The sequence below is a fragment of the Juglans regia genome, chromosome 5 (genome assembly GCF_001411555.2).
Source record: "Juglans regia cultivar Chandler chromosome 5, Walnut 2.0, whole genome shotgun sequence".
Taxonomy (NCBI): domain Eukaryota; kingdom Viridiplantae; phylum Streptophyta; class Magnoliopsida; order Fagales; family Juglandaceae; genus Juglans; species Juglans regia.
Genome location: NC_049905.1, coordinates 13,850,800 through 13,869,523, shown reverse-complemented (window position 1 = coordinate 13,869,523; position 18,724 = coordinate 13,850,800). Strand labels below are relative to the sequence as shown.

Below are 18,724 nucleotides of genomic sequence, written 5' to 3'. Positions count from 1 at the left end.
AAAATTTAAAAAATAAATGAAAATAAATGTAATATAATAAATAAGAATAACGAATAACAAAGCTCGGTACGAAGATGCAATTCCGGTTCAGTCCGGTCAGAGATCACTCTTTAAAAAGGCATACGAATAAAAGAAGCGAACGTCAACCTTCCAGCAATCTACGGTTGGTGGTGCCTTTTTCAACTCTTCCACTGTTGTGCGTACTGCGTACCACTCACAACCGATCAGGCAGACACAAAAAACGCTTTACAAGTTTGAAGAAAGTGCAAGCACTCGTCCCAAGGAGGTCGATCATGAAGTTAGGGTTTTCTTGCCGGCACCAGTCTGTGAGTCTTTCTCGGCGTTTTGATTTTAATTGGTATTGCTCGTTGATCACGAGTTTGTGGTTTGTTTGATGGCTACCAAATCGCTGGAAAAGAAATGAAATCAGTGTTTGAATTCTTCACTGGGCTTAATATAACCAGTTTAGATTTTTTGGGACCTATTACATTTCCATGGTTTTGCCTATTCTTCTAAAAGGGAGAAAATAACAGAAAATTAAATGCGTTGAAGTTAATTGAACTATTTCTGTCGAGTGGAGTTTTTCAAGTTCGGGAAACCTAAATAGCACGTCGAAAGTTAAAAAAATAAAAATTGTTTTGTTTCCTCCTTTTTCCAACAGTTTCGCTTAGCTATCAAACACCGAAAAAAAAAACTATCAAACTGCTAGAGTATTATGGCTGAATTTCTTTTCTTTCAGTGTAATCGCTAATTTGTGTTTTTCTTTCTTGGTTTCGGTTCAGTTCTCATATAATTTTTTGTAAGGGTTTTAGATTATGGTCGTAGATTTTGTGAATTTAAAAGTTGTTATGAATTGTACTTCATTTATCTTATCGAAAGATCTGTTATTTTTATGATTATCTGTTCTTCCGTTGATTTTAACTTCATTTGCTTGCTTGGAAACGAAGGAATATAATTGAGCTTAGAGTTTAGAATCTTGGGGGATTCATTGCTGGAAATCACGTTCTCTAAAGGGCGCTTCTATGGCCATGTGGTTGGACTGACAAGTATGAAAATCAAATAATATAGGATATTGCTTTTAGAACTCCATTTCTTTTTTTCCCCAGTTTTCTTTTAGGTCAAAAGGATGGTTTTCTTGCTGGAGATGTTGTGGTTTGGCAAGGGTAATACAGTGATGCTTATAAAACTTCTTACATACTGAACAGGTTTTGTGAGAGCTACTTGCAATGATGTCAAGACCCATGTTGCTTGTTTTTCTGTTGCTTATACTTATCATCACTTCTCAGTTTGAGTGGAAGCAACAACTCGTCTTTGACCTCGACTCAACTCCGAGCATCTCACAGAAGCACCACCAAATTTCGAAGAGGGAAGAAGTTGTAAAGGAGAAGGTAAGAAGCCTATCCTATTTTTTGGTTATTGAGCGAAGATGTTGGTTGTGTGAAAACCTTTTTCTGTCTCAAAGATATATCACTAGTCAGTTATGATGCTTTTAATATACAAAAATCTGCATATGATCATTAGTGTGCTGATTGCTCTTGGACCTGCAAACTTCTTTTGTGAATTGGTCCCTTAGTTAAAGTTGCAAAGCCTGAATCTCCTAACTTAGTTAAGGTTATAAATTGTCTTTTAAGATGTAATCTCTGATTACTGTTTCTTTTTACAGGGTTAAACTTACTTTTTTGCATGAATTCATTATTTTGAGAAACCAAGCCTTAGAGTGCTTAGGATTTATTGCCAGTATTCGGAATAGAATTAAGTTATTATGTTGACCTTGCAAGTCTTCTTTTCAGTCAAGACAAGCTGTCGTCAGGCCTTAAGGTATGAAAAAATTTCTTTGGGGTTTTTTATATCATTGTGGGAAACATTATACAAAATATCCTGTGGCTAGAATGTGTGTGCATAACTGGAAGGAAGTGGCCTTTTTGTATATGAACTTGAATGTTATCTTTTATAGGTGCACTAAAGGGATATAAAATTAACAATATTTCCCTGCAGTTGTCTCTACATTACCCTTAGCTCTTTGATTTGTCAATTTAATACAATTAAAAAATGATGTACACCCCCTCTCAAATATATATATATATATATCCATATGTGTTGTGCTTGTGTTTGTGTTCCCTACATTAACTTGTAAACTGGTATTGTATGTGTAACTTTGTTTTTTGATAAGTAATAAAGTATTATTAATTGAAAAATGGGCACCAACTGCCAATTACAAAAGTCAATATGCCTTATCTATGCAGGCTCATTAGAAACTAAAAAATCATGAAGATTCATGCCATTAAAGTGCATAGCAATTGCCCAAGTACAAAGAATCCTAAAAAAGAAAATTTTAAGCTCTGCCATAGATCTCTTTTTGTCTTCAAATGTCTGCTCATTGCGCTCCTGCCACAAGCACCACATGATACAAATCGGAATCATTTTCCAAACCGCTTTGATCTGTTGTGCACCTCGAATGGAGGTTCAGTAAGCCACCATTTCCACCACAGATTCTGGCATCACCCACGCTAAATCTATTCTTTTAAACACCTCATGCCAAAGAGACCTAGCAACCTCACAATGTAAAAGTAGATGATTCACCGACTCACCCCCACTTTTGCACATGCAGCACCAGTCTGTAATGATTATCCTCCTCTTTCTCAGATTATCCGTAGTGAGAATCTTGCCTAAAGAAGCTGTCCAAACAAAAAAAGAAGCTTTGGGTGGAGTCTTGTTCTTCCAAAGCCTTCTCCAAGGAAACTGTATCTCAGGTACTTGTGTGAGAACCTTATAAAAGGAATTAACTGTGAATACCCTTCTGCCTGCAGGAATCCACCACAAACCATCTTCATGCTGGATATTCAGATAACACGAATACAACAGACTATACAAATCTACAAAACTCTCCACCTCCTAGTCTTGTGCTACCGGGATCAAATTGATATTCCAGTGTGTAATTCCACCCGAGAATCTCATAGCCTCCGCCACTGTGGCATCTTTGTCATTTGTGATCAGGAACAGTATGGGAAACAAATCTTGAAGAGTACTGTTACCACACCAAGCATCCTTCCAAAATCTAATCCTAGACCCTATACCCAACTGAAACCGAGTATGATAGTGAAAGGCCTCTCACCCTCTTCTTATATGTTTCCATAGCCCCACTCCACAAGAGCCTCTAACTTCTCTAGTACACCAACCTTCCCCTAAACCATCATATTTGTTCTCGATCACTACTTTCCATAAGGCTTCCGGTTCCTTAATATAATGCCACAACCATTTTCCAAGTAACGTCCTGTTGAACAACTTCAAATTTCTAATACCCAATCCTCCACTAGAGATAGGACGGCAAACCTTTTCCAACTTGACTAAATGAAATTTAAATTCCTCTCCTAAACCACCCCACAAAAAATCTCTCTGTAACTTCTCAAGTCTTCCGGCCACACTTGTCGGTATAGGGATCAAGGATAAAAAATAGGTATGTAGGTTAGAAAGTGTACTCTTGATCAACATAATCCGGCCACCTTTCGACAAGTACATTCTCTTCCAACCTGCCAATCTTCTCTCTATATTTTTTAATTACTGTATCCCAGATTGAGCACGACCCTGAATTTATACCCAACGGGAGTCCCAGGTACGTCATAGGAAGAGACGCTATCTTGCACCCCAATAGCCCAGCCAACTCTCGAACATTATGAACTCCCCCAATCGGCACCAACTCGGATTTATTATAGTTAACTTTTAAGCCAGATACAACTTCAAAACAAAGAAGCAACGCTTTCACAGCACTCAACTGATCTATATCAGCCTTACACATAATAAGCGTATCATCTGCAAACAACAAATGAGAAATAGTAGTAATACCCCTACTCGAGGAGCCCACCTGAAAACCTCCTACAACACCATTAGCCACCAATGCCGAGATCATCCTGCTTAATGCCTCCATAACAATAACAAAAAGTAGAGGAGATAACGGATCCCCTTGTCTCAAACCACGAGAGCTCGGAAAGTAACCCTCTGGGTTGCCATTGATCAACACAGAGAATCTTGCCGTGAAAATACACCAGCTGATCCAAGACCTCCACCACCTCCACCTCTCCCCAAAACCACACCTACCCAGTAGATAAAGAAGAAAATCCTAATTAACATGATCGTACGCCTTTTCCATATCTAACTTGCACATAATCCCTGAACTCCCATCCTTCAATCTACTGTCCAGACATTCATTGGCAATTAAAACCACATCAAGAATCTGTCTTCCCTTTACAAATGCATTTTGAGGCTTAGTTACAATCTTCCCCAACACCACACTTAACCGATTAGCAAGTACTTTGGAAATAATCTTGTAGACTCCATTCACCAAGCTAATAGGCCGATAATCCCTAATCTCACTAGCCCCCACCTTTTTAGGTATTAATGCCAGGAAAGTGGTATTGAGACTTTTCTCAAACTTCCTAACCGAGTATAACTCTTGAAACACCTTTAAAAGATTTTCTTTTATCACCTCCCAACATTCTTGAAAAAATCCCATAGAGAAACCGTTAGGTCCAGGAGCCTTATCTTTTACCATATTTCTTACTACATCATATACCTCTTCCTCCACAAATGCCCTCTCCAGCCTAGCTACATCCCCCGTCTCAATGGTGTCAAATACCAAACCATCAAGAGTAGGCCTCCACCCCACCTGCTTAGTAAGGAGCTTCTCAAAGAAATTAGTAACATGATCTTTAATAACCTTCTCTTCCATGCACTCCCCCCCCCCCCTCAATATTCAGTAACTCAATGTTATTGTTTCTTCTATGCGAATTTGCAATTCGATGGAAGAATTTCGTACTCCGATCCCCTTCCCTTAACTATAGTGCTCTTGACTTTTGTCGCCAAGACATATCTTCTTGTAAAATAATCCTCTCAAGATCTGCGACCAATACAGTTTGTTGTGATTGCTCCTCCTTCGAAAGTGGCCTCCCTGCTTGGAGTCTTTCTAATTCCTGAATTTCCATCCACTTGATCTTTTATTCTCCCTTATGTTTTCAAAAGACTGTTTATTCCACTCCTTCCAAGTCTCTTTTTAAGACTTTCAATTTGTTCGCAAAAATGAAACTGGGTGTACCATTGAATTGATAAGAGGTCCACCATTGTTTAACCCTCTCCACAAATCCTTCTGATTTCAACCACATATTCTCGAACTTAAAGTATCGTCTACCACTATGAATGCCTCCACAATCCAGCAAAATAGGCTAATGATTCTAATTTAAGCGTACTAAACACTTTTGCCAAACCTCCGGAAAATGGCTTTCCCAATCAGGTGAAATTAGAAAGTGATCCAAGCGAGACCAAGTCTAGTTATCTGCCCATGTGGCTGGGCCCCCTACGAGAGGAAGGTCTACCAAGTTCAAGTCAAAGATACACTCTGCGAACTCCACGCTTGCAGGCCTCAATCTTCTTCTTCCTGAGCTTTCACTTGGGAATCTCACAACATTGAAATCCCCCCCAATACACCAAGGAAGATCCCACTAACTATGTACCCCTGCTAATTCATCCCACAATAATCTTCTGTTAACATCTGAATTTGATCCGTATACACCTGCAAAAGCCCATAAGAAATCATTGAACACATTTTTAAAAGAGCACGCTAACATATATCTCCCTATATATTCTTCCACTTTCTCCACCACTTGCTTATCCCACATCACCACAATTCCTCCCGATGCCCCTATTAAGGCCAAATATACCCAATCCACATGAATACCACTCCATAAACTACGCACAATCTTCCTATTAATCATTTTCAACTTTGTCTTCTGTAAACAAACAATGTCCACATTCTACTCACGAAGCAAGTTCCAAACCCGGTGGCGCTTATCTACCTCGTTAAGCCCACGCACATTCCAGGACACAATCTTTGGCTTCATTTAGGAACAACCAGCCCCTTCCCTTTTACCCTACTACTACTGGAGCTCCCCTCCGAATTCATCGACCACGCCAATTTTTTGAGCTCCCGAACTTTGTTCGAATCCCCCTTTCTTTTTTGTTGATGTCCAGCTTCCATAGCAGTTAATGCTATGAACTGCTCTTCATACCCCTCACAATTAATCCCCACATAATGTTGAATCTCTTTCACCTTGTTTATGACCCAATCTGAGGCTTGGTTTGGATAACAGTAATTTAATGGAATAGGAATCCCCCTCCTATTAATCTGATAATTCTGAAACTCTTCACCCACCGAAATTCCATCCAAGCCCACTTGATCGCAAGCCTCAGGGAGAAGAAATTCATCCTCCACCGAATGCATAAGCACCTGATCACACACCTCAGGGATAAAAAACTCATCCTCCACCGAATGCATAAGGTCGACCGAATCATCATCCACCTTAGCCAGCTCGAAATCCTCATACAGCTTGACAGACAGGTTCGCCGGAGCCGGAGCCAAACCCACATCTCCTCCAGTCATCGGCGACGTCAAAGCTTCCTGCAGGGGAGAGAAACGCAATCCGAACTCCACCAGCGCCTTTTGCGCACAGTACGCCGGCAGATCATCATCTGCGAGCTCCATCACCACCGTCGGCGACGTCTGTGCAACCTCCACCTGAACCTCCACCGGCAGCAAGCTTCCTGGCATGAAACCGAGATTGTGCAGCTCCGCGAGACACCCTGGGTTAGGGCACCCAATACAAATTGAACCTGCCGTGGGCTGGGGCAAGCTTGCCCCGATTCTAGGCCCATCACAATGGGCCTTGGGCTTAGTCGGCCTAGCCCCATCACTAGGGCCCGTCCTAGTCGAAGCTTGCTGCTTGGCCTTAGATCGAGAAAGCCCACCCTTTTGACGCCAAACAGCCCTGCTCTTCCCACTCTTAATTTTCTGTTGGACCTCCCTCTGGGCATTTCTTAGCCCATCGCCAGTTGCCTTTTGTTTTTCTTTTAAATCTCCTTTTTCATCCCTTACCTTAAACAGACCGACAACCTCGAGTACTTCAGATATATCCCTCTGTAGAAGCCGTAACTGCCCCTGCACCTCCAACAGCAACCTACGCACCTCCCATGCCTCCTGACATGCCACAGGACTTCTGCCATGGGAGTGGCTCAACGCACTGTACGGCTTCGACGGAGCTTCGCGACGCCCGTGTCCCCTTACAGAGCCCCTCACATCACCGTCACCTTTCCTCACCACTTTCGTCATCGTCAGCGCCTCCTTATACGACCGTGATTGATGCCTCATCACCCCCTTGAAAACATTTGACTGACCTCCATCAGGTGACTCCTTTCTCGGCTCTAACAACACCTCCCGCATCTTCCTCCACCCCCAACCATTCTCACCCTCTGGAATGCATAAGACATTCCTTCTCCCCCCTTGGTTGTACTCAGCAACCTCAAGGTATCTCCCTCCACGATTTGAGCATCGTTGAGCAATAAGACTACAATAACCTTCCCTAGTTGCTGAATATACCTCCTTTCTTCCTCCTTTCATGCACTCCTCCAACACCCTCCCGAGCCATTGCAATGAAGATGGACCCATAAGAACCGCATGTTCTGTCTTCCAGTTTCTTTCGGTAACTCGCAGCAAACATCCCCCACCCAGCCTTGGACAAAGTAAAACATTTGGATTCAATAACCACCTCTACATGACAACCCATCTTAATCACCACAATAACTCAAAATCCAGCAATCATAGCACCAGGTCAATCAAATTATTGATCAGAAAAAATCAATTAACGCAACATTGATGATGAAAAAACGTTACAGGAAGCAAACAAGAAGAAAAAGTGTGCATGTGTATGGAGAGAAAATTTCTAGGAGAGAGAAAATTTTGTGCTTGTATGTGTAACTTGTAAGCAAATGGAGAGACTTTCAATCGTTTGTTCATTGCTTAATTACTATGGAGCTACAGGCTTTGTCTTTGTGGTTTATGCTATTATATGGGTTGTTGGTGTATGAAACCCACTTCAATCAGGAATAGGGCTTGGAGTGTGGTGCTAGGCTCTCATGAGGACTATATGATGGGAAAGAAATAATGAACTTTTGCGAGGACACGGCCTTTATATTGATATAATCAAGTGTTGTCTTGTATAATTGCCTCACCATATTCCACCACTGCCATATAACGGCCTCAATCATTCGCACAACGTTGTGCTATAAAGCTACGGCTCCCTTCCCGGACTGTGGTGTAAAAATATTTTTTTTCTTCCTTTGAACATGCTTCCATGGCCTTGGCCAGCCACTGCACCGATGAAGGTCGTAGAACCACCTTAGACACCACCCTCCAACTCCTCTCTGTAATAACCAAACTGCCCCCCTTTCACAAGAGTAAGACATTTAGGCTATGTTTGGCAAGTGAGAGTACCTCAAGTACTCTCACTACTATTCTTTACTTTATTATTACTTTTTACCTACTTTTCTATTATTCATTACTTTTCACCTACTTTTTACCACTATTCAATATTTTATTATTACTTTTTCATTACTTTTTCACTACTATTCACAAACATTCTCAACACTTCTCAACACTTCTCACTACCCAAACGTACCCTAGAGTCCATGACCAACTCCTTAGAGAGACCCATTTTGTTCACTCCCATAAAACTCCCATCACCTTCCATCTTGTAAACTTGTAAACAGAAACAGAAAAAAAAAAGGAAGAAAAGAAACAAAGGAGGGAATCAGCTCCGGCGAGAAGCGCCGGAGATGGGTTTACGTGCGTGCATGAGAACAGAGAAGACAAAAGGGAAAAAGTGTACGGAGAGAAAAAAGGTTATCTAGGGAATACTGTAACACACTTAAGGCAGATTTGATTTAAAATTGCCTTATCTTTTACCTTCTCCTGCAGATCATGCTAAACCTACCAGCTTAGCTTAGGAAAACATTTCAGTGCTGAATCAGCTGCCTGTTTAAGGGGCTAAAAGTTGTATGAAATTCAGAAGACTCCTATATTTTGGTAGCTAAGTTTGACAGAATTTTCTTATACTCCATCTATGGTATTGCTTGAGTATGCAAAAGTGTATTCTTGAAAGCAGTCATGGATATGACTGAGGTTACTTATAAAAAAGAAGAAGATATGACTGAGGTTAATTCACCATGTTGCCAGAATTTTGACCCTCATAGCCTTTTGTTATTTGGTCTGAATGAGCTACTGCCCTTTTGGAATAGTAAAAGATAACTTTTACGAATCCACACTCCAAAGTTCTAAACTTTTAAGGGTATATTTGGTTTAACAAAATTTTTCAAAAGCTTTTTAAAGTCAAGCCAAACATCTTTAAATCTAAAAAAAAATTGTATTTTAACTTTTCATCCAATCATTACCCAAACACAAAAATAATAAACCTTTTACAAACTTCAAAACAAAAATACTCTCAAAGATTGTATTTAAACAACTTCTCAACTCTACCTATGCACTTTCATAAACTCCACAGTACAAAACTTATTTCCAAAAAAGATTTTATTCAAGTTTTTCTCTCCTTTCCCGAAACCAATTTTTTTTTTAAAAAAAAAAATTATAATTCTCAAATATTCAAAAAAACTTTCATAACCTAGCATACCCTAATTTTCCTTGAAAAATTATGAGCAATTCACTGTTCTAAGCAATTCACTCTCTTCTAAGGCTCCTATATTGTGGAATGGTTGGTTGATATTAACCGGAGGGTCCTTTCCGGTCATTTTATAGGAAATAATACTTCCACTGGTGGTTGGGGTATGCACTTAAAAGGATTTGGAGGGAGGTTTATACAAATTGTGTTTCTGTTTGAAAATAATATTGTGGTGTTGCTCTTGTATATGTCCCATGTATCTGGGCTATGCCTAGTTCTCATCAATAAAATCCTTATTTACCAATCAAAAACAATATTGTGGTGACTGTACAGCCCAAATAATTATGGCAAAGCTTAAGGTACTGCGATACTATAATTCACTTAGACAGAAGATGAACATTACCATGTGTAGTGTGTTTATTATGATACATAGTTGTGTGGTTCATGGGGTCTTTAGTATGCAGATTTAGGCCTGGTTTGGATAGCAAAAGCCTCCCATCTCATCTCATATCATCCCATCTTATCTCAATCTCCAAACACCACAAATACAAGTACTTTTCAATTTCGAATATTCAGCTTTTTCAGCTAATCATACTTAATCATTACAACTTTTCCAAACTTCCAAACAAAACACAAAAAACAATTCAACTTTTTCAAATCTCAAAAAAAAAAGAAAAATCTCAACTCAAACAATTTCACTATTATTCACAAATCATCTCATCTCATCTCACTATCCAAACAAGGCCTTAAATTTGATGTCTCACCTTTGACTAGTGATGAGCCAGTTTTCTCCAATCACCTCATTTAGGCATTTGATATTCTGTGTTATGGATTTATGACCAACGGTTGGTAATTTAGGTAAGCCATAATAATTTGGTTTTGTTTTATAATGGCATTGGTTTGGCTCCTTGGGGCATGTTTGGATAAGAATTTTTAAGATGCTTTTTTTGTTTGAGCTTGTCAAAGTGGTTGGGTCCACTGAGAATCTGTTTGGGTGAACATTCATGAGACTTGCTACTTTTTTGGGTTTTTTTGTAAGTGTTCTTCATTTTATGTTTTTTTTAATATAAACCAATCCTGGTGTTTAGATGATTTGTTTTTTTTTTTTGGGAGATGAAACATTATTTTTGGGTTTAAAACATACTTAGATTGATAGTCGAAATTATTTCTAGAAAACTGAAAATCCTTTTACAGCCTAAACCTAGATTAATGTTTCCTATAGACATGCTTCTATGACCTATCTCATTAAACAAAAAACAGAATACTTTGTCAATGTCACGACTGCTAACATGTATTTCATTGAAATAGTTACCAAATTATGATTTCTTTTCTTTTGATTTAGTGGGATATTTCTTATGATCATCAATGTTGAAGTTTATTTCTGCCACTTTTTTCTATTTTAAGAGCAACAGCTAGGTCTTATTGATCCTATACTGACAAAGGCTTTGGTTGGAAACTGATAAAGTCTAACAAAGACAAGCTGTATAAAGTGGGTACTTTAGGGCTAGTTTGGTTACACAAAACCAAATTATCTCATGTCATCTCATTTCATATAATCATTACAACTTTCTCAAACTCCCACACAAAATATAATAAACAATTCAACTTTTTCAAATCTCAAAACAAAAATAACATTAAAAAATAATATTATAATAATATTTTTTTCAACTTTCAACAAAACATCTCATCTGAACTACGTAACCAAACAAGTAATCATCACACAGTCATTTTCTAATTCGCATATATGAATATGGCAACCTTTTGCTGCTTAATGTTTTGTTACAATAAAAGTTATGTTATTATGAAGAGTAGAAATCTACTGTTGGTTGGGAAGGTACTGACTTTGTGCTAAAAGAGCATATGAGTTGTGAAATTTGATATATTTTCCAGCAATATGCTTGGTTAGGTGGTTCTTGGGGTGGGGGGAGATTGGGAAGGTATTATTGGTGGGGGTGTCCAATACAGATATTACTTTGTTTGTATTAAGATTTTCCTTAAGATTTTTTAAATCATAACAATTTTTTTCAGGTTTTGTCAAAGATGTGGAGTGCGTAAAAAATATGTTTGAATTGAGAAAATTTTTGAAATATGTTTCTATTAGAGTTTGTAAAAGTAGTGAAATGGACTGAAAAAAAGTCTGGAAAGAAAATTTTGTGAGATGTATTATTTAAATATCTTGTGAAAGCTATTTTGAGTTGTGTTTTTTTGTCATGGAGATCGAGGAAAATTATTAGTTGGAATTTTTTCAGGGATGACTTTTTTTGGGTGTGTAAAAGATGTTTTGGTTGTACTTGAAAAACAAATTCTGTTTTTTTTTAATCCAGATATGGTCTAATATTGATGTTGGTGGTTTAATGTATCTCAGTTAGTTACTTGTCAAAAAAATGTATCTTGAATGTGTTCTTTACAATTTTCTTAATCCTTTTCAAGCCTGCAATTGTAGTGTGCTACTGTGGCTTGTCAATCATGTAGTATTTGTCAGCTTTGTTGAATTTGTTTCCGATGTATTTTTCACTTGGTGGTGCAGATAATTTTATCACAAGAACAGAACATTCAGAGACTCAATGAACTTGTACGGAGTCTCAGAAAACAATTGCAGCAGTGCAGAAACAATAATGAGACTTCAGATCGTAATTTAAGCCCTTTAACTGAGCATGTTATCCGGCTAGAACGACAGCAGATCCTGGAAAACTGAAATGGGTATGGGGCCAGGCAAGTTCTTATCAACATTTACTGTTTTCCTATGTCGTATGACCTCTGTTTCTTCACCCAGCTTTCCAGTTATTTTTCCTTTGGTCATTAGCTTCCTATCTTCTTGTTTAAATGATCATTGATGCACAATGTCAAAAGCCCCACCCACTATACCCCATCCATTGAAACTGGTAGGACGAGGCCATTTATATTTAACTTTTCATCGGTGTTACTACACTAATTAATCTCATTGTACTTGATATAATGGTAACTCAATTAAATTTGAGTATGATAGATACAGTATTGGAGTTCGCAAGTGCCGTGCAATGTTTTTGAAAAAGAGTGGAGTCTACTATTAAAAAATTAATTTTTTTTTATGTGGGTCTCGTATTTACTCATTTTTTAAAGAGATTGCGCAGTACTTGTACACTTCACGACTACAAATATTAATTCTCATTACATTTAAGCCACATGACAATTTTCTGTTGCTGTGATATGATACCTATGAAGCAAGTCTAGGGCATGAGAAGTGGGGCTTTATTAGGTAGTTTCAGATTACAAACGAGGATGTCATATCATTGGATGTCATTTCGTTAAATCTTTTTATGTTACAAATTCTTTAAGAGAAATGATATTTACAGTCGTGAAGTGCCCAAACACCGTGCAACCTCTTTGAACAAAAGAGAATAAATACGAGACCTACATCTAAAAAAAATTAATTTTTTAATAGTGGACCCCACTTTATTTTAAAAAGATTATGTGGTGCTTGCGCACTTCACGACTGTATCTAGCATTACTCTTTACTTGGGAGTCCATTTCATGGTTATTTTCCAACAATAATATTGGAGGGATTTTTTTTTTTTCCGTGTACCCAAGCCAAAAAGGCTTCAATTATGTTGTACCAAAAAGCCACCCCCCCCCAACCCAAAAAAAAAAAACTAACGAAAGCCTGTGCTTTTTTGGGTTAAATGGATATTGCTCTCATCTAAATTTATCTGAGAATCCCTTCAGATTGCTTAAAAAAAATTCCCACAAAACTGCCACATTTAATCAACCCAGTAAGCATAGTGTGTTAGTGGGAGGCTCGGTTTGGATTGAGAGTTAATCTCAACCCATCCATCTCATCTTATTTCATCATTACAACTTTCACAAATTTTCACATAAAATACAATAAACAATTCAACTTTTTCAAATTCCAAAACAATAATAATATTAAAAAATAATATTCTAATAATATTTTAGTCAATTTTCAACTTTCATCTCAACTCATCTCATCTCATCTCAACTCACTATCCAAACCTAACCATGTCAAAATATATGTTTTCTAGAATTTTTTTAAATTACTTATTTGTAATTAGTTGTTGAACACTTGAATATAATCTCCAGAAGATTTTACGAAGATTTTACTATTAGTTGGCTGGGGCTGAAAATTTTACTTTCAATGGCACTTTGAGACAATTTCAAAGTGCTATGCAACTAACAACATTACGTAAACAAAAAAAAAAAAAAAACTGCAACAACAGTTTTGTTCTGGAGGCAATGTTCTTTTTCCTTTCTCATAATTTTTTCTCTTCACACTTCGAGTCCCTTTTGTTTCGAATAAAAAAAAACTATTTCAGCAATTTATTTTATGGGAACATAAATAGTTTTCTTGTTTTGGCTCTTGTTGTAAATACTTATTTTAAATCACTTCCTATTGTTTGGTGGAGGATAATGCAATTTTTCATAATAAATATCATAGACGAATTTTTGTAATTACTAATAAAATGATATAAATATTTTGCAATCCCACCTGATTTTAGGTGGTCTTGAGGACAACTTACATATATATATATATATATATTTATGTAGATATATGATACATACACACACACACACACATATACATATATTGGCCTTCTCACCACCGCCATAATTGTTGGCGCCACACACTTGGAACGTTTGAGTGTCGCCAAGTCCCTGGGCTCCTATGCCGCCACCCCCCCCCAACAACCTCTTGCTGCCTGCCCCATAATTACTGATGCCACACTTGTGACTTTCAATTCATGTCTGCTCCATGATTTTCTTTCTCCATATCTCAATTTCATTCAATTGTTCTTCTTTGTGAATTGAAATTTTGTGTTCGAAAATGCCATTTCGCTGCCATAAGACCTGTTGGTTTTCATTGCCTAGGTTTTGGTCCATTATGCCCATTTTCGGCAGTGCCTAAAACAAGTTATTTTGTTCAGTGATTCAACTTGGGATTTTTGGATTTTGTTATTGATTCAGCTTGTTAGTAGTTTAAGAGCAGTGACCAAAATCTTTGTGAGTAGTGATTCAACTTATTTCATTATCAATTATATATTGCTTACTGATTCAACTTCAATTTTAATGATTTTCATGTATTGGTTAGTCATTTATTCAGCTTGTGAGAGTTAAGAAGCACCCATCAAAATATAAAATGTTATTAGTTAGTTAATCAACTTGTATATGTATTGATGAAGTGCCATAAAATGTTTTATACAGAGGTGTTAGTGAATGTATACTCAAGTGTTGAAGAAATGTGAAATATGATTGGTTAGTACTTCAGCTTGGAATCAACTAATGTGTGGTTTGCCATTTCATTTGAACAGGCAAAGTAGCTAAGTTTTCATTCATTGTATTTTTCCAGCATAATGAAAAGTTCTAGTTTTTATCCCGGGTCGAGTTATTGGACTGCAACGGAGGAAGATGGAGCCAATTTGAAGAGATCATTACACTATTGTGGCATTCCATCCAAACTGAGAACATCTAGCAAGGTAAGAAGTTTCGGTAGATGGTTTTATAGTTCACATTACAAGATGAATAGTCTTTGTTTTTTAATTTTTTTACTGTAACATTGGCGATGTATCAAAATTTATTCAGCAGTTCGATAGCAATCAACAGAAACTACAGCTTTTGTTCATACCTACTATATCTTAGGCAGCACTGAGTCTTGTTCAACACAAATCTAATGAATTAAATTCAGTTCCACTCTTCGTTACAGGATCAATAAACAGTGTAGATTGTTTTTAATGAGTTTGATCTCAAAATGGAACAAAGTGTTTGTTGTAAAAAGACATTTGGAGCTAGCGCAACGAAGGATGGAAGAATAAATGCGACAATTGCGACATGTAGGAAGCGAAATTCCGAAAATATGAGAGACCTTTTGAGAGACTTTTGGTATATTTGGTAAATGAGATAGGAACTTCTCAAAATTTCTCGTAATTTCCTTTTCAAACATTATTCAAATATAAAAAAACTTTTAATGTTTGGATGATCATGATGCAAATCCAAATCTTCCTACCCAAATCCAAGCATCCAAACGCCCCCAATCAGGATTGAATTTTAGTCCTGTTTTAGAGGACTTCAGCAACGATCATCCTCTAATCTCTAAAGATTAATTAAGAGTTGGTGAAATCGTAGTCTTTGTATTAATTAGAGAGGCCGTAGTAGTTCCAGTATCTCCAAAATATGAGAAATTAAAGTCAGTTGTTATACGCATTATATACTCAGTGCACCTCAGAATGCTTGCGTGGTTGCCTTCACCTCATAATATTTCATCAACAACGATAATACATGCCACCTAGACACCTACCAAACCATCTTATCTTACATTTTAGTAAGAATCTTAACTGCCCACATTTACCTGCTAATTTATTACCCTTTTTACCCTTTAGGTCCTCCTTACAGCACATCTAATTCATTTATAATTTTATAAATGAAAACCCACAAATGGGAAGAAAATGTAGATGGTCATGTTAAATTCCATCAAAGAGCACCGAAAACTTCGAGTTTCTATGCAATATTTTTTTAGCCACAAAGGGATTACACAAAAATAATTCCACAAACTAATGTGGTTTGATGTGGTTCGTCAAATTATAAAGTTATTTTTATTGTAAGGTAGATCTAACGGATCAGATGAAGCCACATCAGTTTGTGAGATTACTTTTGTGTAGTTCGTTTGTGGATGTAGCAGTACTCTAAAAATTAATATTTATGTAACTAATTTAGTGATTTGTCATGCCTCATCATCCATACTTAGAGAATATTTAATAAGAATAATTCTTCTCATTAGTCACTATTCATTATTCCACACTCCACACCATATGAAAAACATCCCATTATTTAAAAAAAAAAAAAAACTGTCAGGTGTGGGGCGTGGAGGTGAATAGTAGTTGATGTTTAACAAAACTCATTTAATAATTATCGGATTTGACGAGCTAATTGTGTTTTCAAGTAGAATATTTAATTTACTTGCATTTTATTTTGGTAGTTAGATTGAGTATTAGGAGAGTTGATAGAGTATTGTCAGAAACTTGAAGGTGGCCGCTAAAAAAATCTCTCTCAGGAGTGCTGCACTGTGAGGATAAGATAAAGTCATAATAATATTGTAGGTGAATATAAATGGAGCAAAATTCATTTGAGAAATAATAAAATTCAACAGTACTAGATGGTTCCATTTGACATAAAGTGTTCAAACAACCAAAAAAAAAAAAAACAGTTCATGATGGGTACACACACATGCATGCACAAGAAGTTAATTAGAACACCTACACAGATACACGTGCATACTCCATGGGAACTAATTCATAATGACAGAAAATGATGCTTTGAACCAAAATGTGGTCACGAATTGTTGCTTAATCGTCCATCCAAGTTTCCAGCTTGAGGATTGTCAAATACATCTGATCAAATAGTTTGGGTCTTAGCAGCCACAAACAAAAAAATGGTTGAATTTGCTACTCCAATGCATGGCTAATTAGTCATACGCATTAAAGTCAATATTCAATACTATATAATAAATGATAGCTTCGTCTTCAAAAGCTCACATAAAAGTTGGTCACATTAAGAGCATTGGCCAAACAAAAAATATCCTTTTTTTTTTTTTTAAAGAATAATATTTTTTTTATCATCCTTTTAATTTATCATCATTTTATAATTTGTGATAATTAATGATAATCATATAAATAAACGATTTCTTATCATTTGAGAATCATTAGATTCTACGTCCTGAGATGATGAATAGTATTTTTCAAAATATTTTATTTTACATTTAAATGGAAGGACGGATCCGAATAAAAGAACAATTTTGATATGGAGATAAGCAAGTTAATTATTCTATGACAAAAATAGGTCAACCACCTACATATATATATAAGCCAACTCTCCCAAGCATTTTGAAGATTATAAGGTATACCTTTCTTCCTACCAACATTAAGCATCTTGGCATTCTTTCCTACCTCAATTAATACATTAGAAATCATAATTTTAGACTTCCCACCTATCGATCCATCCTTTGTTCTCTACAACTCAATCCAATCCATCTCTCTCGTCCCTTCGCCTTAATTCATTTCTCCTAACACTGCATTTGTATCCATTATTTATGGAGGATTAAAGCTCTCTCTCTCTCTCTCTCTCTCACAAATCTACTATATATATAATGATATTTTGAGATCGATCCACCGTCAAAAACAAAGGACAAACAACCTTTGTTGATGGGGCCGTAGGTAAATGCTTAACAGAAAGTCCTAAGTAGCAGAACTTTGTCCAATTTTCAACCCAACTCGATCTGATTTTCTCCAGCTCTGTTCTTTCATCAATCTAGGTAAGATTTACTTTCGCAATAATCGAACACTATTCATCTTATATATGTTCTTATTTTGCAATCTTTCTCGCATTACCTTAACTAGTTTCGAACCATTAACTGATGCACTCTTTGTTTCATGGCGCATGCAGACAGAAACATGAGCCGAAGAGTTGCAAAGAGTCCAAAGTTGGAGCTGAAACTGAATTTGTCACCACCGAGAGAAAACCCTCCAGTTGAATCACCTGATGTTTCGACTACTTCGCCCGCATCGTCGTCATCATCATCCGAAATGTCGATTGAAGGCTCCTGCGTTTCGTCCGAGGCTGAAGATCAGACAGTGAAGAAGTGGCCCACAAACTCGGAGGCGACATCGATGATGCTGGTAGGGTGTCCTAGATGCCTCATGTACGTCATGTTGTCCGAGGTTGATCCAAAATGCCCCAAATGCAAGAGCACTGTCCTCCTCGATTTCCTCAAAGACGAAAAGAATCGTGCCAAGAATAATACCAGCAAGTGATCAGAGCAACCGCATGCTTTTCGATCGATGCTTTTTGAGTACTACCCTTATTTTTTCTATGTTTTCCTTATTTTCCTGTCTTCTGTTTTGTTCTGCCTAGAAAGAGCGAAAAAAAACAAAAAAGGTTTTTCACTTTTTGTATTCTCTCCTTTTTTTTTTTTTTTTCCTTCTTCTGAATGTATTTTGTGAAATTTGGTGCCCTAGAAGAGAAAAAAGTTTCGGTTCACTTCTCTAATATTACTCTCCTTTTTTTTCTCTGTTTTGTATAATTTTGTTAATTTTCTTTATCTTTATCAACACTTTCTCCACAACCAAACAGAACCTTATATTTTCTACCTTATTATTCAAGATGTGGCCTAGGCCTTTATTCTCATTTACGCAACTTCTCGACAGGAAGATGATTCTCGTAGCTACTTGGGCCTGAGCTTCTTCACC

The 18,724-nt window shown here is 37.0% G+C and overlaps 1 protein-coding gene across 7 annotated transcripts; it reads left to right on the top strand.

Annotated features, from left to right (window-relative positions):
* Positions 1-76: 76 nt before the first annotated feature.
* LOC108997826 lies at positions 77-15,176 on the top strand. 7 transcript variants are annotated; one of them, XR_004801541.1, is made up of 6 exons: positions 77-326; positions 948-1,046; positions 1,206-1,388; positions 12,022-12,206; positions 14,691-14,741; positions 14,836-15,176. XR_004801541.1 is itself a non-coding variant. In XM_035690175.1 (4 exons), the coding sequence occupies exons 2-3, from the start codon at positions 1,227-1,229 to the stop codon at positions 12,187-12,189; spliced, it is 330 nt and encodes a 109-aa protein (XP_035546068.1). In that variant the 5' UTR covers positions 77-326; positions 1,206-1,226; the 3' UTR covers positions 12,190-12,194; positions 14,836-15,176. The 7 variants fall into 7 exon arrangements, 4 of the variants coding, with proteins under 4 accessions (XP_035546068.1, XP_035546067.1, XP_035546066.1 ...); XR_004801542.1 differs by lacking the exon at positions 948-1,046 and having other exon boundaries at positions 12,022-12,194; XR_004801540.1 differs by lacking the exon at positions 948-1,046.
* The last annotated feature ends 3,548 nt before the right edge of the window (positions 15,177-18,724 follow it).

Excerpts from the sequence above, each read along its gene's own strand:
- LOC108997826 (XM_035690175.1), top strand. The coding sequence starts at position 1,227 with ATGATGTCAAGACCCATGTTGCTTGTTTTTCTGTTGCTTATACTTATC. Across the intron at positions 1,389-12,021 it reads AAGAAGTTGTAAAGGAGAAG|ATAATTTTATCACAAGAACA; the intron begins GTAAGAAGCCTA and ends TTGGTGGTGCAG.